The 26,806-nt window shown below is 45.5% G+C and overlaps 1 protein-coding gene across 1 annotated transcript in view; it reads right to left on the reverse strand.

Moving 5' to 3' along the window:
• The window catches only part of LOC146855939 (sodium-coupled monocarboxylate transporter 1-like), a 363,001-nt gene that overhangs the window by 267,554 nt on the left and 68,641 nt on the right, over positions 1 to 26,806 (reverse strand). The window contains exon 2 of the mRNA XM_085650685.1: positions 20,957 to 21,022. Within this exon, the coding sequence (XP_085506811.1) occupies positions 20,957 to 21,022 (66 nt within the window). The remainder of the gene's footprint in view (positions 1 to 20,956; positions 21,023 to 26,806) is intronic.

Below are 26,806 nucleotides of genomic sequence, written 5' to 3' on the forward strand. Positions count from 1 at the left end.
AGGGATTTCTTCCGTCAATTAAGACAGATGATATCAAGATTGTTATGAGTCTAGACCATTTCCCCTAAGACTTCTACTACATACCAGGACCAGAGGAGAACTGGCAGCACCAGATGTACAGACATATTACATGGCACCAACCACACAGATAACAGAACTAACCAAATTCTCAAAATTGCAGTCCGAAAAGCCTTGGGCAATAATGGACAATGTCATAGTGAGATTACCTCTATGCAACCTTATTTGTCTACATAAAAGTGAGAGACCTACAAATGCTCAAAAGTTGGCACCACACTTACTGAGTGGGATGGAGTAGCAGAAAAAGTAGGCCACAGTTCTTTCCCCTCCCCATTCACATCTATATATTTTAATAGAAACTCCTCGCCTGCCTTGGCTCCAGGCCCATTTGACCAGTGAAGGAAGCGCGGACGTAGAATGATATCTGACTTCCACAGCACTACCACAAAATTCCCTGACCAATGCAAGAGAATTCAGTGTGGGAGAAAATGAAAGACTACATAATGCCCAAATTAGGCACATGGCATTACAGTCACACATTTAATCTAGCAGCTACTAGGGAAAACCCGTTCTAAAAAAACAATAGGAAAACTAAAGGCATGAATGGAGTGATCTCTAAGCGCTGCAGCCTGCTAATCAAAGCTCTCTGATTTCAGGAATAATCCTGTATGAAGCAGTGAGAAACAGGCCCGGGGAAACCACATCTTCTCACACATGTGGGACCTGTTGAGAAGTGACATTCATAAATGCTCCCTTAGTTTAAAAAATAAAGAGATTTACTATAACATTCTTTACAAATGAAAGTACACTACATTTAGGATACTTCATGATCCCCTTAGCCTCATGATTATGCTTGAGGGGTTGTATCTTATACAATGTCCTTCTATTCTCATTCATTGCAAATATTTAATTCAATAATCAGAGCCTGCTTTAGGGTGGTGCAACAGGTGCAGTCGCACCTGGCGGTGACCTCTGGGGGGGGGGGGCACTGTGTTGAAAATAACTTATGGGTTGAAAAGCACGTGCTGCAGGGTTCCTTGTGTGTCCAGCAGTTTTCAAGCAAATATAAAAAAGTCAGGATAACTCTGGTGATTAATGTTCCTGCTGGAGAAAAATCTGAGTTTTGTCTAGTGGCAGTTTTGATTCATCATAAAGTAGCGCAGAGTGTTAATGTGCCTGCTGGAAAGAATGTGTACCATGCAGATCACAGAACTGAGTGTAAGTGAACTTTAAAAAAATGAAATGTATGTCAGAGAGTGGCTATGGAGAGATAAGGATCACTGTGGGAGGGTGAAATTGAGGGAACTGGTGTAGGAGGTGGTCATGGGGGTGTCAAAAAAGATTGTTGCACCGGACGCCACCAGCAATAAAGCCGGCCCTGACAATAATGTTGGAGATATTAGTACAAGCATTATAACACATTTATTTATGTTCTCACAGTCAGACAAACCCATAAACACTCACTCACCTCCTGACATTCCTTCCCTCAATTTTACTCCTTCAATCGTTCTCATTCATGCACTCACTCTCACTTGCTCCCTCATTCTCAGTCATAGGCACACTTGCTATTACTCACTTTCTAACTCATCTACTCTCTCATGTAGGCACAGGGTCAAGACTGATTTGCACATGGCTGGGTCTAAACTGGGGTGGTATGCAGAGTAAAAGAACGATGGATTGGATTTAACCCAGATCTCTTGACTGGGGGTGAATGTTTGATTTGCTCTGCATTCCATCCATCATCTGTGTGTCTTTTGCTTTCTCGCCCTAAGTGTGCCGGGTATGCCCAGACGTGGGTCCCGGGCTCACTGTGCCACTGGATTCAAGCTAGCCTGGCTGATGAGGGGTGATACCCCGAAACCTGTCCCAGGATGCTTGTTTCCGCTTCAGGGAGGACTTGGCTTGGCAGTTGGGTCTGGACTATTCCCATGAGGCACAAGGTAAAGACTGATTTGCATATGGCTGGGTCTAAACTGCGGTGGCATGGTGAGTAAAAGAACAATGGATTTAACCCAGATCTCTTGACTGGGGGTAAATGTTTGATTTGCTCTGCATTCCGTCCATAATCTGTGTATCTTATGGAGAGATAAGGGCCACTGTGGGAGGGTGATAGTGAGGGGATTGATGTAGAAGGAGGTCATGGAGGGTGTAAACAATGATTGTAGCACCGGGCGCCACCAGAAATAAAGCCAGCCCTGACAATAATGTTGGAGATATTAGTACAAGCATTAGAACACATTTATTTCTGTTCTCGCAGTCAGACAAACACATAAACACTCACTCACTTCCTGACATTCCTTCCCTCACTTTTACTCCTTCAATTATTCTCACTTATGCACTCACTCTCACTCACTCCCTCATTTTCAGTCATTGGCACACTTACTATCACTTTCTAACTCATCTACTCTCTCACGTATTCTCTCTCCCTCACACACTCCTCCTCTTAAACTCTCTAACATTTACATTCACTCAATTCCCAATTTTGACTCACTCACACTTTCACTCACTGACTTCCTCAAATGTACTCACTCTTTTGAATTCATGCATAATCTTTATTTGCTCCTCTCACTAACTTTCACTAACTTTATCACTTGCTCACTCTCTCATGTACTCCCTCCCACTCACACCCTCCCGTACTCCTTCTTTACTTTCTGTCACTGCCACTTACTCATGTCCACACAGCCATACACACCCATCTGCTCTTTCTCACCCCAGTCATTTTCATTCACCCATTTCACTTACTCAATCTCTTACTTTATTTCACTTACTCTTACTCCCTCTTTATTCACCCCCTTTCACTTTCTCATTCCTCCACTCCATCATGCATTATTTCTCCTCACACCTTCCTTTACTTTCTCTCACATTCTCTCCCTATAACTTTGACATTCATCTACTCCCTCATTTTCGCTTCCACAAGCTTTCACTCAATGATTACCTTACTTTTACTCCCTCTCACTCACTCTTTTACTCACCATTTCTCAATCAGTATTATGCTCTCTTTCTCAGTCACCCTCTCTCTCATGCACTCACTCTCCCTTGCACACACACTTTCTGACTCACTGTCTTCCCCTGTTTAACAGTGACCAACTCTCGAATCAGGCATCAACCATCACATCACAAGGTTGGCCTAATCACTTTAAGGCCATCTATTATCAAGAGGAAGATAACATCGAATTAGATGGCAGCAAGGAGGATCACATAATTGTATTCCAACTGGTCTTGGTAACTTCAGTGTTCTGGGGACCTTTTTAAATCTTCTATCTTTTTGTGGGTCACTTTGATAACCCTGCACCTAAATGCAGCTGCTAATGGCTGCCTCCCACCGACCTGGTGTCAATCAGTTTTAGTCCCGGTTTTTCAAAAGGGTAATAGACCAGATCCAGCCTGTTACCGGCCCATATCCCTCATGGATTCAGATGTGAAAATCATTGGCCGGGTCCTGTTGGAGTGACTCTCAGCCTGGGCAGAGGAGCACACCATTTTGTCTGACCTGCAATACGGGGTCAGGAGGGGATCAATTGAGCAAAACTTGAATCTCTATCTGCTGATCTGCTCTGCAAGTGCACTAAGGTTAAAAGGGGTGCTATCCATCTGGACTTCATGGAAACTCAGTTCAGCTTTTGATAGAGTTAAGCGCTCCAAGCTGTGGTCCATGATGGCTCCGATGGGTATAGAGCCAGCACTAGTTTTTTTTCTTGCATGATTTGCACAAGGACCTTTCGGCATCTGTCAGATATGGCCTCAATGGTGAATGCACACAGCACTTTAAATTGAAGCGCAGGGTTTGCCAGGGCTGCATTTTAGCACAGTTTTATTAATTCTCTATATCAATAAATTGGAAGCAGTTCTGAGTGAACATTCCTTGGAGGTCCAAAGCTGGAGGTTACCCAATCCCCGCTCTGCTTTACGCAGATGATACTGTATTAACTGCCTGGAAGGTCAAAGGGTTACAGAGCCAAATATACACAAGAGGGTCCCTGTGGAGCAAATGAAAAGGAAAAACCCAGGGCACAGCAACAAAATATACAACACCAAACCCCCTATAACATACTCACATCCTATATAGGTTACTCAAGAATGTCCCACAGAGAGAACAACAATGTTTTTCCTATAATTATAGATTATTTTCTTTTTATTATCAAAATAGTCAAGTACTTATTTCTTTCTTGCAATTATTTCTAAATAAATACATATATAATCACTCTATTTGAAATTCATAATATAAACAGGAGCCCCAAGAGGAGGGGGAGCAATCCACTTGATTACGGTACATGTCTCCAAATAGAACAAAAAAGGCAAATAAGGAAAACATATACTCAAAAAATCACAGTTTAACAAAGACAATATATTACAATTATTGACACCATAAACAATTCAGACAACACAATTGCGCCGACGCGTGTTTCGGAAATTCCATGTACCATCCTTCATCAGGGCGCTGATGTAGTATAGTGTTTTCAATGTAGAACATATATATAACAAATACGACGACACAATGGTATTTTGAGGCTCTGTCAATTACATAAAACCATCTCTGTTGGGACAGATGTAACATAATTAATATTTAAGTTAATACTATTTACAAAATTCATCGAAATATAAAATCACAGAAGAGCAAAAGATTCATAAGTTATGTGAGTCCAAAAAGACATAAAGTGTCATAGAACCACTAAAGTGTCCAAAAGCAAAACATGCTGATCATCACCATCTTTGTATAGACAAGAAAAAAGGGAAGAGAGAGGAAAAAATAAAGTGACTATTACCAAGTGCAGAAAATTTAGTGTAAGAATAGCAAGTCCTGTCATAACCAAGAATTATAAACCGATATAGGAACGGTATAGATGCTTTTACTGAAATGGAAAAGAATCAGAAAAGGGTCTGTCAAAATGTGTGCCAATACATCAAGTGTGGCAAAGGTGAAAGAGGGGCGAGGGAATAGAATTTTCAATTTCTTATAACTTTAGCACTGTTTGGTGAATCTGCATCAAATGTGACAGACAGTTGGCAGGTATTTCAGGGTTTGTGCAGACCCAGTGAGCTGGAGGAGATAAAGAGGGGGTCAAAAGATTTTTGACTTACTAATAACTTTGACATTGTCTCGTGCACACAATTTGGCATAGACTTAGCATGTTTAGCATACCATGTGTTTTCAATTTCGTGCAGGCACCGAAAGGGGATGATACTTCAAGGGAGGTGAAATAATTATTCATCAAATAATAAATGTAATGCTGTGTGAAGATTCAACACAAAATTTGCCAGACATTTAGCAGGTTTAGCTTACTGTTGGTTATGTCAAGGTTTGTTGCTTAATTATCCTGCATACAATTTGGGACCTAACAAATTAAGATGTGAAAGACAGAAATTGGAGGCAGCAACAGATTATAGAAGCAGAGCAGGCCTTTTTGCCTCCCAGCCTCTCCTACCCTTAAACCTGGCCCTTAACCCCATCCAAGTGGAACATGGTTGACATGTGCATGTGTAACTCATGTATGAGCAGTAGGATTGCATGTAAGGTGTGTGTTACACGTGACCATGAAGACTGTAGGGTGTGGAGGTTAGGCACAGAGGGTCTCTCTGTTTTGTAGGAAAAAGCTTTGCTACTTTCCTACTCCATTCTTGCCCAGAAGTATATCCCACAACAAAGTGAAAGGTGATTAAGTGAGTAAGCCTCTCTCTCTTTGTGCCTTTGTTTGTGTTATCCCTGACAGATGATTCCCAACTGCCTCACACCTTCAGGCTGGTACTGTGAGACAAAGACTATAGCTGAGTAAATCTGGGAGACATTCGCAAAAGTCAGGAACCTGAAACGGATCCTATAACTGAGCCTATGGAATACATAATCTCTGTTTGCAAACATGGTAGAAATGTGCAGCAGAAACTACCAGCCAGTGTATCAGTGTGCCTTCTTTTCTCCAGGGTTGGGGTCACTGCATGCCAATTCCCCTTCTCCAGGTTCATCAACAGGAACCTTAAAGTTCTGCAAACTGCCAAGGAATGCTGTCTAAGGCTTGCCTTGATGGAAGGAGCTCAGAAGGGACTCTTGCACTAAGAAGACACTGCGTAGAAGAGGAAGGCTGTGGGGAGCTTAGGCAGCAGAAGCAGAACCAAGCCACCTGCAATCTAGGAAAGGACCTGACCTGCCAGGTCGTGTGGTGACACCATAAGACCATAAAACCTCTACAGCGTGCCCAGTAGGTGGTTTGCACATAAAGTGATCTAAGTGGTTCCTACTGTATCATGATCACAATTAATCACTTGTACCAGGAGAAGCCAATGCAACTGGACTAGATTGCCCCTAAATTGAGACTTTTGGCAGATAGAGGTGGTTACACTGACCTCAGTTGGATTATTACTGTCATCCAGTTGGGGCTCTTCATGTTTATTGGGGTGATGGGCTAGTTTTTAGGGCTGTGGAAGAATCACAAGTCAAGGTCCACCTGACCTTGATCAGCTCCTCTAGAGTGCGGGTCTCCTTTTACCTGTGTGCATAGAGACCTGCCTTCTGAGCCAGAACATGTCAGTGCACAAGCTGCAGGGCTAAACACAGCAGTAGTGTTGGGGAGTCCAGGGACAAGTCAGCAGGACCACTCCTGTTGAGCTGTGCAGGACCACGCAGCACTAGGAGCTGTGCAGTCCCACCCCTGCCGGCAGCAGCAGGCCAAACCACCATGGACTAAAAAACAAAAAGTACGGTACAAGTGTGTGCCATTTTATGACTATGAACTTTAAGAAAAGGCACAACGTGCCTTCAAGAACCTTGCCATAATTAACTTTTGGCGAGGTAGATGCGAACCCAGATGGGCATCAGGAAATGAAAACCCTCTCATTTTCCCCAGGACAATGTGTCCTAACCAGTTCTGATTATATTTTGATATAATACACAACTACGGGTAACAGCCTAAGTTAATACCAGCTGGCTCCCTCACTCAGTACTTCATATCCTGACAAACGTTTACCATATTTCTGTGTACAATACTGAGTTGTGTGTTAAAAATAACGTACATTTTCTTTTAAGTAAAATCACTGGCTATGCATTTATTTCTTAAATACTATCATCTGTATCATTGAGGTCTGAGTTGCTACCCCACAGCGCCCCCTTGAGTATGTGTTGAACTGCTTGACTTCAGTACTTTGAGGGTCAAGAGCTAAAGACCACTACTTAATCCTCAGGTTTGGGTCCAGCACTTAGGTAAATCTCCAAGACGCCAGTGGAAAAGGGTTCTAGTTCTTATACTTCTTGCCCTTTAACCCCTGACTGCCCTGCACCTTCTGAAATGTTTTGATAACATCCCACATGCTGACAGAAAACTCTCAGAGAGTCAGTGACTGTTTTAAAAGCAAACCGTTTCTCGGATTGTTTGTTTCTGTAAAAATGTACTGACCTTTGCTTTTGACATGTTAGATGAAAGCAGTCCCATCATACTGGTAGGAACACTTTAAGCAGTAAATCCCCATCACGTCAGCTGAGATGTCTAAATCTGGCAGTATAGGCCCTGCAGGGCCCCGGGGGTGTGGGGCAGCCTGACAATAATTAAATGAGTCACTAAGGGCCTGATATAGATCATGGCGGTCTTACCGCCGCCCTGCTGCGGCAGCAGTCCCAAGTATGCCATTGATTTGACGGCAGCCCGCCCACCGCATTTAGATGTTGCAGCAATATACAGGAGATCGCTGCGGTGGGAGTCTTCTCTGCTGACAAGCAGTACTCAGTAGCTGTTCAATTGAGATGTTCCCATTGAGCTGGCAGTGTCCTAGCAGCAGAGTCCAGATGTAGTGGGGCAATGGTGTTGTGGAGACAGGTAGGTACTACTTATTTACATCTCTATACACATATATGTTTTGTATATGTCAATATGTACATGTAAGTAATGTGTACTGCCCATTGTTTTTACATATAGCATAGCACACCACCCACATGCACACGCCATTGACTGTATACGCACATCCACCACAAAAGTAGCTGAGTGTCGTGGTCAAGTAGCAGCAGCACAGCAAGGACCTAGACAATGGCGCTGAAGATGGAAACGGTGGGGAGACCCTGAAAAAAGGTAAGCTTCCACCCATTTTTCTTTGTTTCCACCAAAACCCGAGCTTGGAGGTTTCCCAGCCACAGTTGTCTTGACGGAGAGGCACTTGTAATCTGGAAAGCAGGAATCCTGGCAGAACTCCTTCCAACAGCCGCTTTAGCCTCTGACACCATTGACGTGGAAGACAGATCTTGGAGGAGTTGGTGGGACCACAGCAGTCTTCCTTTCGGTGCCCAGCAGCAGGAAGACTGCCAAAAAAGTGACTGCATGACCACTCCCGCCAAGATCTAAACCAGACCCTTAATTTCCTCTTTTATATAAACATCCCAATTCCCTATTCTTGGGTACAAACTCATGCCCGTTGAGTCATATCCTTTGGTCACGTGGTTCATCAAACTCAATGGCATCAAAACGTCAGTATTGTTCCCCATCTTCAAATAAAACCACAGTGTCTAGGTTCCACTCGTAGCAGCAGCTGTCACCATCAAATCATTGAGCAACTCTCCAACATCAAATAGTCCTGGACTGAATTATCATGCTCAAGCAATTGATTAGCGCTACAATCAACTCATTCCATCATTACAGATGAAGCCTCCAAAAACACCTGCTATTCTTCCCTGCATCTGACACAGACCAGTGGTCATTGGGTCCCATAGCTACTCACTCCTGGAATGTGTGAGTCCACCAGGCATAGGACTCCCCAAAATACCAAATCTACATTTCTTGTCAATCTGTCTCCCCATCCTACAGGACTGACTTTGTCTCTCCCCAAAAAGATGTTGATACTTCCATGGAAGTGCTCTTCATAAACCAAAACCAGTTACACAACCCATTTATTTTGTTTGGTAGAGCGGAGGAACACTGGTCAAACGATTGGTAGCCCTCGGAATTGGGTTTGTCCATCTCCCAAGCAAGCAGTGCGCAACCTTGGTGTAACTATTGGTAACACCCTGCCCATGAAAACCCACGTCAACACGGTACTCGGCACTTGCTAGGGGATCATGCGGAATCTCCGTAGAATCTTTAAATGGTTACCCATAGAAGCCAGGAAACCTCTGGTGCAAGGTCTTATTATCAGCCGTCTGGATTATGGAAATGCACTGCTGGTTGCATTAAATGAAGATCTGCTCTCCAAACTCCATATTCTTCAGAACGCGGCTACCAGACTTATTCTAAATCTTCCACCTAGGTCACCTTCAGTCCCCAGCCTTAAAACTTTCCATTGGTTTCCGGTGCGACTGAGAGACCATTTCAAAATCCTGTGCCTCACACATAAGATTCTGTATGATACCGGCCCTAGATACCTAGCCAAGAAACTCCAATGGTACAAGCCCGGTAGACCCTAAGATCCAGCACTAAATTCAATCTTGTCCTACCACGCATCCGAACAGCCCAATACGGGGGTCGTTCATTTTCTTATCTGGCCCCCAAGCTTTGGAACAAGCTGCCATCTCATCTGCCATCCATAGTTGATCACAAACGCTTTCGAAGAGAATTAAAAACTTGGCTTTTCATCCAGTAATCTGTTTGTCATACTACCCATCTTGCTGAAGCTCTACTAGCGCTATGAGACCTTCCCCAGTGATGTGTGCGCTTAACAAGAACTTTTGACATTTGACTTTTTTTTTCGACATTTGACATTTATAGGCTGCACAATAAGGGCAGAATTTGGCTTTATGGTCCAGGGGACCTAAACTGAGAATTAACCTCAATGCTTACTGATGGATAGGACACAACCATACGACCTTTAAAAAAAAGTAGACATTTGTTCTAATAGCCCCAATCAGAGTTTCAACTCATCAGCGTAGTACTTAGAGGTAATTCGGTTTGTAGTGCTATTCATGCTCTGTCACAATGGGCCAGATGTAGGTGGCCAACTAGTGAGCGCTAACGCTGAAATTAGCAGAATTTCAGTGTTAGCGCTCGCTATTTGGCAGCGAGCAATGTAGGTAAGTTGAAACCTACTAGCAAAATAAGGAATCGCAAAATTGCGATTCCTTATTTTGCTCTTGCATTTAAGGAATTGCAAATTGCGATTCCTTAAATGGCAATGTAAGTAGCACAAAAGAAAGTGCACTTTAGCCTTAAGGAATCGCTAATTACCACCAACTTCAAGTTGGTGGTAATTAGCGATTTCCCTTAAAAAAACACTTTTTTTCTTTTTTCTAAGTGCCATGTGGCACGCATCCATGCCCTTAGGGCATGTATGTGCGCCACATGTGCACACATGCACATTTCAGGGGTGCAACAGGGTGTCCTTTTGGAACCCTGGCACCCTTGAAATTGCTCCAGTAATTTGCGAGTGGCTCTTCGTGACTCGCAAATTGCGGGAGCAATTCCTATTCATTCCTACGGGCCTCTTGGCCCATAGGAATGAATGGGAAGTGTTAGAACCGGCGGTCTCTAGTTGGCAGAGGTATACACTTCTGACAAATAGGGACCAACCAACTCTAGTCAGGGAAAGGGGATTACACACTCAGATAACCCCTGCTACCCCCTTGGTAGCTTGGCAGAGCAGACAGGCTTATCTCAGAGGCAGTGTGTTAAGCATTTATGACCACATACAGTAATAAAGTGAATACACTACAGATGGACACGACACAGAAGTTATTATAAAAATAGTATTTTTATATAAGGCTTAGCACAAGACCAAATAACGACAAAAATATACCACAGTCTTAATAAATACTCTTTGGAAGGAAAAATAATAGTTCAAGTAAGGTTTCTTCTTGGCAAATAGTTCTTTAGCAAAGTATTCTTCTGAGCACAGTTCTTTGGCAATAATGTAACCCCCACAGGAGTCACACGACGTCGAGTCTACAAGATTCCCAAGGTTCGGCGTCGACCGCGAGGAGCGCTACGTCGAGCCTGGAGTTGCAACAGACCCCACAAGTACAGTACCTTGAGAAACGAAGAAAACGATGATCCACGGCGTCGAGATGTCGGCGTCGAGGTCGGCGTCGATCGTGCCTCGGAGTCGGGTCAATCCGCAGCGGCGTCGAGGGATGTCGGGCCGGAGCAGCGCTCATGGCGTCGAGAAGGGCGTCGAGTCGATGCGATCAGCAGCGGCGTCGGGACGGGGTCGCTTGGAGGTAGAGCCGATACTCACTCCTCACTGGCGTTGATACCGGCGTCGGGACGGGGTCACTTGGAGCCGGGGCCGATACCCACTGCTCACTGGCGTTGCTGCTGGCGTCGAGACTGCAGATTTTCCCTTGTGTACTGGAAACAACACTTTCCAGCAATTCAGAAAATGGTGAAGTCCTTTGGCCCTGTGACTTCAGCAGGAGACTGGCACTCTTCCAGTCCTTGGAGATTTCCTAGCAAGTGTTCAGAGAGTACACACCAAGTTCCTCTCTCCTTGTTCCTTGGCAAAAATAAAGAAGCAGCTTTCAGGTTCCTCCACAGCAAAACAGCACTCTGGCAGAAAGGGGAGGCAAGTCCTTAGATCAGCAGGCTTCTTGTCCTTGGTACAGGTTTCCTTGTCAGAAGTGATCTGAGTTCTTGGTTCAGGGGTCCTTCTCTTATACCCCTTTTTCCCTTTGTTCCCTTTGTCCAAGCAGGGCGATTCCCACCATCTCAGGTTTGTTGTGGGTGTTGCCAGGCAGAGGCACCTGGCCTATTCACTGAGCAGGGCAGAGTCCTCAGCCGCCCAGCAGGCGGCGGAGCCAGTATTGTCACTGGCAGGAGCAGGGCTATCAGTCGCCCAGCAGGAGGCGGAGCCAGTATTGTGTTAGGCAGGGCAGGCTACTCTTCCCTCACTCTACGTGTAAACGCCCCATTCACCCCACACTGACTCACTCAGACCTCTGGAGCCCCCCCAGCCCCTGACACACACACCAAACCAGCAGAGACCGGTAGATAGTTGGACAAGAAAATAGCCACTTTCTAAAAGTGCTATTTTCAAACATAGAATTTAAAAACCATCCATCCTAAAGGGTGTGTTATTAAATTCTGAGTTCAGGGATACTAAACTCGCCATGCTACCATGCTCCCTGAGTCAGATAGATTATAATGGAGTTAATAATCAGTCTGCCCAGTCTGGCCTATTGGAGGCAGGTAGCCCTTCAATAGTGAAAAACGAAAATGGCTGTAATTCACTATTAGGTCATGCCACACACATCAGGGCATGACCTACCTTTTACCAACAATGCACCCTGCCCTAGGGCCTACCATAGAGGTGTCTGAAATGTGGCAAAGTGAAGGTTTAGAGACTGGTAAGTAGGTTTCCTTACCACGTCGACATGGCAGTCAGGGACTGCACGCAGGCGCTGCGGTGGCAGGCCTGAGACACATTTCACACGCTGCTTCCGTGGGTGGCACAACCCGTGCTGCAAGCCCACCAGCAGCAGTTAACTTACACGCCCTTGGCACACGCAGTGCACTAGACTAGGGTCTGAACAGTAAGTCAACCAAGCCAATCATGGTAACACCAATCAATGTAACAATTTAACATAGGGAGCACTTGCACTGTGGCACTGATCAGCAGTGGCACAGTGCCCAAAGCAATAATCCAGCAAAAACATCGTAAACAGAGGAGGCAACAGAAAAAAATGGAGGAGAGACTCATGCCAATGATGCCAGGTCTAACACGTGTCCCCTCCAGCTGAAATGTGGGGAGAACTACCCTTCACCCAGGGAGTCCTCATCACTAAGGCGGAAAAATCTGGACAGACCATCAGCATTGGCGTGATCTGTACCAGGGCGGTGTTCCACCGTAAAGTCCATCCCCTGTAGGGAAATGGACCACCTCAACAGCTTTGGGTTCTCACCCCTCATCTGCATTAACCATCTGAGGGGCCTGTGGTCTGTCTGAACCCGGAAGTGAGTCCCAAACAGGTAGGGTCTTAGCTTCTTCAGCGCCCAGACCACAGCAAATGCCTCACGCTCTATCGCACTCCACCTTTGTTCCCTGGGAAGTAACCTCCGGCTGATGAAGGCTACAGGTAAGTCTCGGCCCTCCTCATTCATCTGTGCTAGAACAGCCCCCACACCATGCTCTGAAGCGTCTGTCTGGACAATTAATTCTTTTGAAAAGTCGGGTGCCTGGAGGACCGGTGCTGTACACATTGCAGTTTTCAGGGTGTCAAAGGCGTTCTGACAGGCGTCAGTCCAGATCACAAGTCTCGGCTGCTTCCGGGAAGTCAGCGAGGTCAAGGGGTGCACAATGTTGCCATACCCCTTGACAAACCTCCTGTAGTAACCCGTGAGACCCAAGAAGGCTCTCACCTGAGTCTGGGTTTTGGGCGGTTCCCAAGCCAGGATGGTATCTATCTTGGGTTGCAGGGGGGCCACCTTGCCGCTCCCTACTTGGTGCCCCAAGTACACCACTGAACCCTGCCCAATCTGGCACTTACTAGCCTTGATTGTGAGGCCTGCTCTGCGCAGGGCCAACAACACTTCCTGGAGGTGGCGCAAGTGTTCCTCCCAGCTGGCGCTGAACACGGCTATATCGTCTAGGTAGGCGGCGCTGAAATCTTCCAGCCCGGCCAATACCTGGTTAACCAACCTCTGGAATGTGGCAGGGGCATTCTTCATCCCAAAGGGCATCACACGGAACTGGTAGTGCCCATCTGGTGTGGAGAATGCAGACCTCTCTTTTGCCCCATCAGTCAAGGCGATCTGCCAGTACCCAGACGTTAGATCAAACATACTAAGGTACCGGGCAGCCCCCAACCGATCGATGAGCTCATCAGCTCTGGGGATGGGGTGCGCGTCAGTCTTGGTGACCGAATTGAGTCCTCGGTAATCCACACAGAACCGAAGTTCTGGTGAAGCACCAGGCGCTGCAGCCTTTGGGACCAAGACCACTGGGCTGGCCCAAGGACTGCTAGAGGACTCAACCACCCCTAAGGCAAACATCTTGGAGACCTCCTCCTTGATGTATGCTCTGACCTTGTCAGTCACCCTGTAGGCCTTGTGCCTCACAGGAGTGCTGTCCCCAGTGTCCACATCATGGACACACCACTGAGTGACACCAGGGATTAAGGAGAACAGATCAGGGAATTGTACCAACAGGTGGCGACAATCTTGCTGCTGCTCAGGGGTCAGTGTGTCAGAGAGGACAACACCATCCACTGACCCATCTTTTTCTTTTGCATACAGGAGGTCAGGAAGAGGCTCACTCTCCTCCTCCATCCCAGCATCTGTGGCAAGGAGCATGCCCACTTCGGACCTTTCTAAGTGGGGCTTTAACCGGTTGACATGCAGGACCCTTAAGGGGTTCCTGGGAGACTTCAAGTCCACCAAGTAGGTGACATCGCTCTTTTTCTCCACAACCTCAAACGGTCCAGTCCACCTGTCCTTGAGCGCACAAGGTTCCACAGGGGCCATGACCCAAACTTTCTGACCAGGTTGAAGCTCAACCAGAGTGGCATTCTGATCGTACCACCGCTTCATCTCTTCCTGGCTGGCCTCCAGATTTGCCTGAGCAAGATCTCTGAAGCGCCGAGTCTGGTTCCTAAAGGCCAGCATGTAACTATATACATCCTGGGGAGGTTTCCTGGGAGATTGCTCCCAGCCTTCTTTAACCAGACTCAAAGGTCCTCTTACCGGGTGACCATACAAAAGCTCAAAGGGGCTGAACCCTAGAGACTTCTGTGGCACCTCACGGTAAGCAAACAGCAGGCATGGCAAGAGGACGTCCCATTTACGCCTCATGGGTTCTTCAAGACCCATGATCATGCCTTTTAGGGTCCGGTTGAATCTCTCAACCAGCCCATTACCTTGAGGGTGGTAAGGAGTGGTAAACTTGTAGGTTACCCCACACTCCTTCCACAGGGACTTCATATAATTCGAAATGAAGTTGGTGCCCCGGTCTGACACCACCTCTCTGGGGAACCCCATGCGGGAGAAAACACCCATCAGTGCCCGTCCCACCACGGGGGCCGCCACTGTTCGGAGAGGGATGGCTTCCGGGTACCGGGTGGCATGGTCCACCAAGACCAGGATAAACCTGTTGCCCATGGCTGTCTTGGGGTCCAGTGGCCCCACAATGTCAATTCCCACCCGCTCAAAGGGGGTACTGACGACGGGAAAAGGTTGGAGGGGAGCCTTCTGCTTCCGCCCACTTTTCCCACTTGCCTGGCAAGTTTGACAGGTCCTACAATGGATATCTGAATCCCTTCTCATCTGAGGCCAATAAAAATGGGTGACAAGCCTGTCATAGGTCTTGTCCTGCCCCAGATGTCCAGCTAACGGAACGTCATGAGCCAACCCCAGTAGGAAGGCTCTGAAGCGCTGGGGTACCACCAGCACACGGGCTGACCCAGGCTCAGCAGCCTTAGGCTCGCTATACAGGAGGTCGTTCTCCCAGTAGACCCAATGTGATCCTGACTGACCACCTGTCGTTTGGGCTGAGGCCTGCTGCCTCATACCCACAAGAGAAGGGCACACTTTCTGTTCAGCACAAAATTCCTCCCTGGAGGGACCACCATCCTGCTGCCAATGGGTCAGCTCGGGCAGGTCTCCCAGTTCGGCCACTTGTTCTCCTGTCGGTTCCAGGGCATCCCCCTCAGGGTCTGCTCCCTCCTGGGCCGTGGGAACGATGGGAGACGGTTTCCCGCGCCCCCTGCCTCTTCTCTTCACGGTTGGGACCTGGGCCATACTTTCAGGCTCCGGGCCCCCATCAACACCCTTACTGACTGACATGGACCGGGTGGTCGCACACACCCACTCAAGCAGACCCAACATTTCCAGATGCGCTTTTCTCTCCACCTTAGCCCAAGGGGAGTCCTCCAAATCATTGCCCAAGAGACAATCAACAGGCATGGCGGGCCTCACAGCAACCTGAAGAGTACCTGAGACCCCCCCCCACGCAAAGGGAACTTGAGCTACCTCACACTGACTCTGTGAGTTGTCGGCAGCTACCACGGGGTAGAATGCATGAGGGACCACCTGCTCTCTGGACACCAAGTGACACTTGACAGCTGTCACACTCGCTCCGGTGTCTCTGAGAGCTTCCACCCTATGGCCATTAATGGTCACCCACTGCCTATATTTCTTAGTGTTACTAGGCAGAGGGGTTGGAGGGACCATTTCCACGTCTCCTAAAGAGACCAGGGACATTTCTGCGGGACCCCACCCACCGGGGGCACCCATCTCCTCCCCTCCCAGGGCTACACTCGCTACCTGACGAGGGGGTGCACGCGGCGGTGCATTCGAATCCTTCATGGGACACTGGGGATCATAATAACGGTGTCCCACCTGCTTACAGGCATAGCAGGTCATGGGGCCCCTGTGAACAGGTTTACCTGTCGGGGCCTCTGGCTTCTTTACAGGGGGAGGCTGGGAACCCTTCCCTTGGTTCCCTTGGGGACTACTTTGGGGCCCTTTCTGAAACTCCCTCTGTTTACCCCTGTCCCCCCCACTCTTCTGCTGGGGACCCTGCCCACCTTTGGCTGAGTCTCCCACTGGACCCTTGTGGACCCTGGTACTGACCCAGCGGTCCGCCTCCTCAGCAAGTTTTCTAGGGTTAGATAGCTTGCTATCAACAAGGTGCTGGCGTAGCTCTGGAAAACAGTTATTAGACAAGTGCTCCCAAGCAAACAAATCATAAAGAGCATCATAACTATCAACCTTGCTACCCTTTATCCAACCATCCATGGTTCTGCAGAAAAAAGACACATATTCAACCCACGTAGTACCAGGTAACTTCTTACATTCTCTAAAGGTTTGTCTGTACTTTTCTGGGGTTAAGCCATATCTCAGCATTAAAGCATCTTTCATATGAGTATAAGACATCCTATCCTCAGCAGGAAGGCTCAACAAGGTATCTCTCCCCTCGTTTGTAAAGCGGCTCCACAACCCCGTTCCCCAATCCTTCTCAGGGACCCGGTGGGCCAACAATGCTAACTCATACGCTTTAAACCATTGGCTAATATCTTCATTCTTACTGTAATCCTTGATCACATCTTTAGGAAAATAAAACCTACTTTCTGCAGGCACAGATGGAGTGCTGCCACCAGAGGGATTCAACTCTAAACTCTTAGTTTTAAGCTCCATCTCCCTCACCATCTTCTCACGTTCAAACGCTAATTTCTCTCTCTCAAAATCCAATCTTTTGCTCTCCATTTCAGCTTCTCTCTTGCTTCTTGCATTCTCTAATTCCAACTGCCCTCCTAATTTAAGTTTTGCCATTTCTAACTTGTACCCCCTCTCCTTCTCCCTGTCTTCTAATTCTTCGGGGGAAAGGCTCCTAGAGGATGCACTACTGCCTGGAGATGACACTGGCCCACCTGTGGGCTCTTCCTCTTCTTCTTCCTCTTCCGGTACCACCACCGGATCAGAGGGATTTCTGGCCTCTAACCAGGCCTTCAGCGCTTTGAGGAAGCCCTCTTTCTTTGAGACACCTGTGGTAGGAACTTTAAACTGCTTGCAAAATCCTTTTAGATCTTTTAGCGTGTAGGAATCTATCTTCTCCTTATCAAATTCCCCCACAACATTCTCCACAGGTGTAGCAGCTCTGGCATTCTCCATGGTCAAAACTGGCAGTGTTTAAGAAAATAAGCTCCAGGAAAGCGGAGAACAAAAATAGGATATCCTACCAAAAACAGATTGTGGCTGCGTTATGGTCTGCTTTCACTATGTAGCGTACACTAATCACTGCACATGAGTCATAAATGCAAAGTTCAATCCTCACCGCTGACCACCAATGTTAGAACCGGCGGTCTCTAGTTGGCAGAGGTATACACTTCTGACAAATAGGGACCAACCAACTCTAGTCAGGGAAAGGGGATTACACACTCAGATAACCCCTGCTACCCCCTTGGTAGCTTGGCAGAGCAGACAGGCTGATCTCAGAGGCAGTGTGTTAAGCATTTATGACCACATACAGTAATAAAGTGAATACACTACAGATGGACACGACACAGAAGTTATTATAAAAATAGTATTTTTATATAAGGCTTAGCACAAGACCAAATAACGACAAAAATATACCACAGTCTTAATAAATACTCTTTGGAAGGAAAAATAATAGTTCAAGTAAGGTTTCTTCTTGGCAAATAGTTCTTTAGCAAAGTATTCTTCTGAGCACAGTTCTTTGGCAATAATGCAACCCCCACAGGAGTCACACGACGTCGAGTCTACAAGATTCCCAAGGTTCGGCGTCGACCGCGAGGAGCGCTACGTCGAGCCTGGAGTTGCAACAGACCCCACAAGTACAGTACCTTGAGAAACGAAGAAAACGATGATCCACGGCGTCGAGATGTCGGCGTCGAGGTCGGCGTCGATCGTGCCTCGGAGTCGGGTCAATCCGCAGCGGCGTCGAGGGATGTCGGGCCGGAGCAGCGCTCACGGCGTCGAGAAGGGCGTCGAGTCGATGCGATCAGCAGCGGCGTCGGGACGGGGTCGCTTGGAGGTAGAGCCGATACTCACTCCTCACTGGCGTTGATACCGGCGTCGGGACGGGGTCACTTGGAGCCGGGGCCGATACCCACTGCTCACTGGCGTTGCTGCTGGCGTCGAGACTGCAGATTTTCCCTTGTGTACTGGAAACAACACTTTCCAGCAATTCAGCAATTCAGCAAATGGTGAAGTCCTTTGGCCCTGTGACTTCAGCAGGAGACTGGCACTCTTCCAGTCCTTGGAGATTTCCTAGCAAGTGTTCAGAGAGTACACACCAAGTTCCTCTCTCCTTGTTCCTTGGCAAAAATAAAGAAGCAGCTTTCAGGTTCCTCCACAGCAAAACAGCACTCTGGCAGAAAGGGGAGGCAAGTCCTTAGATCAGCAGGCTTCTTGTCCTTGGTACAGGTTTCCTTGTCAGAAGTGATCTGAGTTCTTGGTTCAGGGGTCCTTCTCTTATACCCCTTTTTCCCTTTGTTCCCTTTGTCCAAGCAGGGCGATTCCCACCATCTCAGGTTTGTTGTGGGTGTTGCCAGGCAGAGGCACCTGGCCTATTCACTGAGCAGGGCAGAGTCCTCAGCCGCCCAGCAGGCGGCGGAGCCAGTATTGTCACTGGCAGGAGCAGGGCTATCAGTCGCCCAGCAGGAGGCGGAGCCAGTATTGTGTCAGGCAGGGCAGGCTACTCTTCCCTCACTCTACGTGTAAACGCCCCATTCACCCCACACTGACTCACTCAGACCTCTGGAGCCCCCCCAGCCCCTGACACACACACCAAACCAGCAGAGACCGGTAGATAGTTGGACAAGAAAATAGCCACTTTCTAAAAGTGCTATTTTCAAACATAGAATTTAAAAACCATCCATCCTAAAGGGTGTGTTATTAAATTCTGAGTTCAGGGATACTAAACTCGCCATGCTACCATGCTCCCTGAGTCAGATAGATTATAATGGAGTTAATAATCAGTCTGCCCAGTCTGGCCTATTGGAGGCAGGTAGCCCTTCAATAGTGAAAAACGAAAATGGCTGTAATTCACTATTAGGTCATGCCACACACATCAGGGCATGACCTACCTTTTACCAACAATGCACCCTGCCCTAGGGCCTACCATAGAGGTGTCTGAAATGTGGCAAAGTGAAGGTTTAGAGACTGGTAAGTAGGTTTCCTTACCACGTCGACATGGCAGTCAGGGACTGCACGCAGGCGCTGCGGTGGCAGGCCTGAGACACATTTTACACGCTGCTTCCGTGGGTGGCACAACCCGTGCTGCAAGCCCACCAGCAGCAGTTAACTTACACGCCCTTGGCACACGCAGTGCACTAGACTAGGGTCTGAACAGTAAGTCAACCAAGCCAATCATGGTAACACCAATCAATGTAACAATTTAACATAGGGAGCACTTGCACTGTGGCACTGATCAGCAGTGGCACAGTGCCCAAAGCAATAATCCAGCAAAAACATCGTAAACAGAGGAGGCAACAGAAAAAAATGGAGGAGAGACTCATGCCAATGATGCCAGGTCTAACAGGAAGGTATTCCAAAAATTGCAAATCGCAATTTGCGAATCACAATTAATGAATATAAAGGAATCGCAAAAAATATTGCGATTCCTACCTACATGGCATTTTGCGATTCCTTAATAGCGATTCCCTAAAAATCGCTATTAAGGAATCGCAAACATGCATTTACCTACATCTGGCCCTTAGTCATCAATCTCCCTAAATTTGTTTCACTAGGGCCTCCATTCACCCATGTCACTGATTTCTTTACATTTTGCAAATACATTTCCATGATTTGCTTTAGTATCTTCAAAGCATGCCGAATTACTTCGAGTGAAATAGTTATAGCTTCAGTTACATACTCGTTATATACTCACGGGACACAATTACAGCTGTCCCTAATGGGCACTAGGCACATGCACGTCCTTTGCCCATACCTGAGTACCTCATACTCATGTGGCATGGCATATGCCTATGCCCAGCATGCACCGGCTAAAAGTTGTGTCCTTTGGCCGCACCCTGTAACTTGTGACTAGTTCCTGAGTGCCTGTACTCACTGGTCTCGCATGGAGCCAGGCCCGTGTTGCACAGGTTGCAGGGTGTGCTAACAAGATACTTCACTTCTATAAATAAATACAAAATAAATGTGGTTATTTCAAAATAATCTTACCCAAAATCCTAAATCTACCTGAAGTCGGTCAACTGATTCCACACTATAGTACGTTCCTCATTTATTAAGTATACAGATCACTACATTTGGCGAAAGTGTTATGTTGTTTTCCTACAAAGCAACCTGGATTCTAAATTGCAACTTCTGAGTTGAAATATTTAAGGGAGCTTGATCAGCTGAGTTTCTAAACAATTACGAATTCGGACGTTGAGTCCATAGTTGTAAAGTTTGATTAATGCGCAAGACCTACACACAGAAGGGGTGCTAAAATGAGTGGAAGGCGCGCAGGGGGCACGTGGGACAGGAACACTTAGCCGGAAAATGTTTTGCTGGTGAAGAAAGTAAAAAAGAAATTGTGAAATCCCCAAAAAGAGTTAATATTCTCGTTCCATTTTACTTACCATTTCAATCATGAAAACAAGCGTCCCACAAATACGAACGACCCGATTAAATCGAAGTTCTAAATACTGCAATCAAAAAAGAAATAAACCCATTAAGTAGCATATAATGAAAACATTAAGCCATGTTTAGTTACAATAGAGAAAAACATTGCCTAATGTAAATATATGGCCAGCATTTCTCCTGTTAGTTTGATTGCTGTTTCAAGCCTTCAAACATTGACTATCTCTATATAATATTGATTTGAAAACATGTGCCAAAAATGACACACCAAAAAGAAAGTGCATTGGAAGACTGGGCAAAAAGTGCACCTTTGAGGTCATCCTCATCACAACTAAAATGCAAATAGGCAAGAAAATAGATTGGTATTGATATTTCCAAACTCGTAAGGCTTTACTTAAGAATAATTCGAATTACAATATCACAGCAGGTGTTCTGTGCTGATTATCTAAGCACACTCTGAAGCTGTCTGGTTCTGCTATACAATCATAAGCATCAACCTTTAGAGGCATACACATGGTAAACTTATCATTCATAGGCAACTCCCAACACTGTCATACATTACACAACGTTTTTTAGATATTTATTAACCTCAGAAGTTAGAAAAGTAAATGTTGTCATACCTACTTAAGTGGGGTTTCATACAGCTGACTAAGACTCAGTAATGCTGATTGGTTTCTTTGTAGAAACTCACTTTGAATCAAAGACATTCATCGAATGAACAAAACATACATACCAGAGGAATAACCAAAAATATGTAACAATTCTGATACCTTGTAAAGAATTAGCACATTTATTGCAATGTTGACATTGAGACAGCTAATCAAGTTGCTCACAATTGATATTGTCCTCTGGCTGAAGCTCACAACATTGAGGGGGTACATAGCGAAAATCCATGTGCTGATAAATTGCTAATTTTCTTGCCCATTAATAATTGATATTGCCTATCACTTAGGGCAGTCTCAGGAAAGGACCAATATCAAACCTTATTGACCGATTTTAGTATCATTATTGCTACAGGAAAAGCACAGATATTCAACAAATATGAATACTTCCACATTTATTTTCAATACCAACATGTAGAAAATAGGCACAGACCTTGATCACAATATCCTGTATCGTGTCCGTGCTCCATCGCAGTCAGCTGGAACTTGTGGCTTTTTCCCGGTCTAACACTACCAGATGACTATGAGTGGGGATTTGTGCTTTTAGGCACTATTTTCACAAAAAACTTTAAAATTGCAAATCTCCCATTCTATTGATTGGACTTTTGTCGTTCTGGTATAATTTTGTTATTAAAGTTTACTCCATTGTAGTAAATTGGCTTGGAATTTTTCTTGTTTAATGTTTCCATTTTATTACTGTTTATGTGCTGCAAAAATACTTTACACGTTGCCTCTTAGTTAAGCCTGACTGCTTTTGATCCAAACTACCACAGGATATAGTATAGATTAATTAAGTGACTTTTGTAGTTCACCCTGACAAGGACTGTGGTTGTTACCTGAGTTGGGTTTCTATCCCTCTCCAACCAATAACCCAATTTCTTACAATGCACTTGAAATTATTAGATTGAATATTCAGTTTTGAGCTACCTCAAGATATGTTTGCTTTTCTTGTATTATTTTGAAATGTGTTTTAGTTTTACCTTTTCGACAATGCTTTACAAACAAGCATTGGTAAACCCAATTGCTTGGACCTCACATTATAAATGTGAGACCTATTGGCTTTTTAAAAAAATGCTTGCAGCTCAGGGTTGATCTAACCAGAAATAAAGAGAACCTAAACAAAATTAGCCCTCCCAGTCCTTTCTTTCTCCAGTGAACTGAATACTAGTCAATTTACACAGATTCAAGCAGCAAACGCTTTGCAGATTGCAAGCTGTGCTACAAAGTTTCCTGACAGAGCTCTCGGAAATGTCCAAAATCTTCCTAATCTGAAATGGAGACTTACACTTTACCATTGGTGTTCACAAATGCACAGCTTACATGGCGAAATAAACATATTCATTACACTGATCTATCCCATTGTGCAAAGGAAATGGTTATATATATTTAGTAATCACATTGGTGTACTTGAGCACTTTACTGGGCAATGTATCTGGGCACTACTTATTTAAAGAATGTCTTCATTATCACTGTTCATGGGTGTTACACTTGAACATAGCAAACATTAAGAACCTCATGGAGGAGTGCAGGAGGTGCCTGATAACACACGCTTTAAGCTCATCCAGTATAATGTAGTACATATTACATGCCTCTCACCTAAACACCTTCATACACTATAGCTCTCTAGGAGTGCAAGATGCACACGCTGCGGGTACACAGCAGCAGACTTCTTTCACGTTGTGTGGAGCTGCCCACAGATTGATACTGGAACGAGGTACTGCGACAAGTACATGGCGCAACAGGCTGGGCGATACCTAGGGATCTGAAACAATGCTTGTGGGGGTTGGTACATGCGAAGAAAAACAGGAAGCTTTGTAGGAAGTTTGCAATCCTTGGACTGACTCTGGCCAAATGACGATTCAAAATACAGGGAAAAAACCCATGTGACAAGATAACCTCTGAAAAAACCACAGAAAATAAACAATAAATGATTCTCTATTTTTGTTTTATTTATAAAAATATATATATATGTTATTGCTAATCAAATTCTTTTTTTTTAATAAATCCTTTCGTTTTTTATATAAAAAAAATTCATACATCACTAACTATAATTCAGACTAAAGTGAACGAAGCAATACAATCAAGGAGAAACATATATAAAGAATACAAATTACAACATAATCATGAACAATACAATACAAAAACCATATGAACATACATTTGCGCCAATAGATACACAATTACGCCGACGCACGTTTCGGAATCTTCCATCTTCAGGGGGGTATAAGTGTAAAGAGGCGAAAAAATGAAAGATAATAAACTACACTAAAACAACATTAATAAAGAAATAACAAACATGAATTGACTTTAAGCCTCGTCACAAAAAAATACATTTCTGTGGAAAAAAGGAATAACGAGGTTATCAATTGTCATATATGCGAAATGACGTACAGCCCCCTTGGCTGTGGACTGGCTGCGTGGCATGACAGAATGAGCTGGTGTGGAGGAAGCCCTTATGAGAAAAATACGGCAAGATGATACGATTGCGGATGACCTACAGGCTTGGAGTGCCATGGTCTGCAACGTTGATATTACCAGCCCCGTGCTTCTACAGCATCAGAGCGTGTAAATGACGAAGGGCCTGACCAGGTGTTGCGCTCCCGATGTATACTAGAGATATGTTGGTATGGATGAGATGTGGGGTCTTGACAACCAGAAGTGGTGCTGGCGTAAGGTCAATACGATTGAGGGTCAGTTGTGTTGTTTGCTGTCCTTCGCAATGTGACTATGTACTAAACAAGTGCATGGGGTGGAGGGGGTTCATTTAAATTGGTTTATTGGGTTTATTGCATTGTATTTTAAGTAGTTCTTAAGGCATTTAGTGTCGCGCATTATGGAGGCACTCATTTTGGGGCCCACACAGCGACACTGGTCATTCTGTGGAGATGGTTATGAATAACGTTGATAATGTTACTGTATATACTTTGATGATGTATTTTACTCAAATGCCAATAAATATTTAAAAACAAGAATAAAGGACCTGATTCACAAGTCTTTTTAGGGCTGATCACAAAACAGGCACTGCTAAGGTGGTGCTTGCTCCAAACACTTTTATCACCTTAGTATGAAAAAAGGATTCTGGAGGTGGTATTTTGTGACAAAAACATTTGCGCACATTCGCTGTGCTGCAATTTGTTGTCAAGTCGATGGGTTATTTTGTTTTTGTGCTGCATTAATGGAATGTGATTTTGTTTTGCTGTACTGCAGATTGCGTTCTGTGTTTACTGCCTTGTTGTGATGTGCCATGTTATGTTTTAATTGTGATGTCATGTTGCTTTGGTTATGTTGTGGAAGAGGTGTGGCGCAGCGGCCAGGGTGCCTGACTCTGGACCCCGGGGTTCACGGTTCGATCCCTGGTGGCAGGTTAGTCCAGCACCATGTGACTCTGGGCAATAGCTCGCTTAATCTTCCTGACGCCCCCAGCACCGGGACACCTCTCTGTGTGTTATGGTATTTCATTTCATCTCATGTTACTGGAAATGTTTGGTTGTTTACTTAACATAGCTCAACAAACGCTCCTATGTTTCTAGCAAAACGCAGCACATATCTGGGAAGTTCCTATGACAAGCAACCTTTCAAAACCTTTTCAGGAGTTGATATAGGACTGCTCCAGCTATTTAACAACAAGCTCTTTAGCCCAAACCGGTGGCTGCCTCCAAGGCGCACCTTTTGTGATACCGCCCTTTGAGTCATAAATCACACTTATGATAGCCGAAAGTCAGATTTAGTTTCAGAAATCCAAAATATTTCAGAATTGAGATTTGAGCGAGTTTCCAACTTTAAATTTCTCTTATGGCCTTGGAAATTCCTGAAGTTTGTTAGAATTTTCATTTTAGCAAATATAAGGCTTGTGGTGGGAACAGCAGATGGTTTTTACCATTTTACTATACACACAGCTTTAGTGATAGAATATTCCACAGTAAATATACAACTTGGGTGAAAAAAAGCCACAAACACCCTCATATTATCCGATGCACAGAGTAAGAGATTCTGCATGCAAAAAAAAATTCCATGCGAAGGGGGAAAAATAAGACTAAAGTTAAGGTGAAATTTGCCCCATCACCCTAATTGAAACCTTGCACATTGCCAGATAACTGACGATCTGTCGGTTTTGCATTAGGAGTACATGTTAAAATCTACAATTTTCCATTAAGTCAATATTTAGGCAATAAGAATTTGGGGATCCACAGAATAATTCATGAAAACCTTGTACATAAGCTCTGACTCGTGAAGAATATGTATTACAGCCTGAGGCGTAGCAGCATCCTGTTTATTCAACATTGCTGATTGAATAGTTATTTATTTATCATATTTCTATAGTTTCAATGTCTCAGTAAAATATCCTTCTAGGATTAAGTCTGATGTCTATCATATACCATACACGGTGGTCCAGGATGTATGTGTCTTGGTTGGGCTTAATCTTGCCTATCAAGATAACCCCATTCAGCCCAAACTTAATGAATATCTGTGAGATATAGAATATTCAGGGACCCCTAATCACATTTGGCAATGTGCCCCATCATTTTGCATTATGTCACATGTCATTTAGGGGCTCAATACGATGGCGGAAGGCCCACCACCGACAGCCAGTCGGTGGCGGGCCTTCCGCCATTGTACTGCTGTTTTATCCCCGCCATATTATGATGGCGGCGGGAATAGTTGGGTGTGCGTGGCGTAAAGACCATCCGCCACGGTTCTGACAGGCGGTCCTTTTCCAACCGCCTGTTGGAACTGAAACATACCCCAACATTGCGGCAGTGCCTTGCAGGCACCGCCGTAGGGATTAGGATATCCCTTTCATCCATTTGTTTTGTTGCGGGCAAACTGCAGCAAAATAAAAGGTGGAATTGGATTTGGGGGCCCTTAGCGGGCTCCGCTTGATCCCTGGGACTGGGTCAGGGGCACTAGGGGGCACCTATGGTGCCCCCCTACATATCCCTGCACCATGTGGCAGGCACCGCATGGTGCCTGCCACCTAGTGCAGGGATATGCAAGTGCCTTTGTTTTTGCATTGCGGCGGGGCTGAACGCATCCCCGCCATAATGCAAAATATAGGTGATGCGACCGCCATGATGGCGGTCGCATCATAATTCGGATTGTGGGGAGGCCACCTCATGGGCGGCCGGTCCCAAATGCGTAATGAGCCCCTTAATGTGTGGATTTTGATGTAAACACAGTGAAATGTAA

This window comes from Triturus cristatus, chromosome 4_1 (genome assembly GCF_964204655.1).
Source record: "Triturus cristatus chromosome 4_1, aTriCri1.1, whole genome shotgun sequence".
Lineage (NCBI taxonomy): Eukaryota > Metazoa > Chordata > Amphibia > Caudata > Salamandridae > Triturus > Triturus cristatus.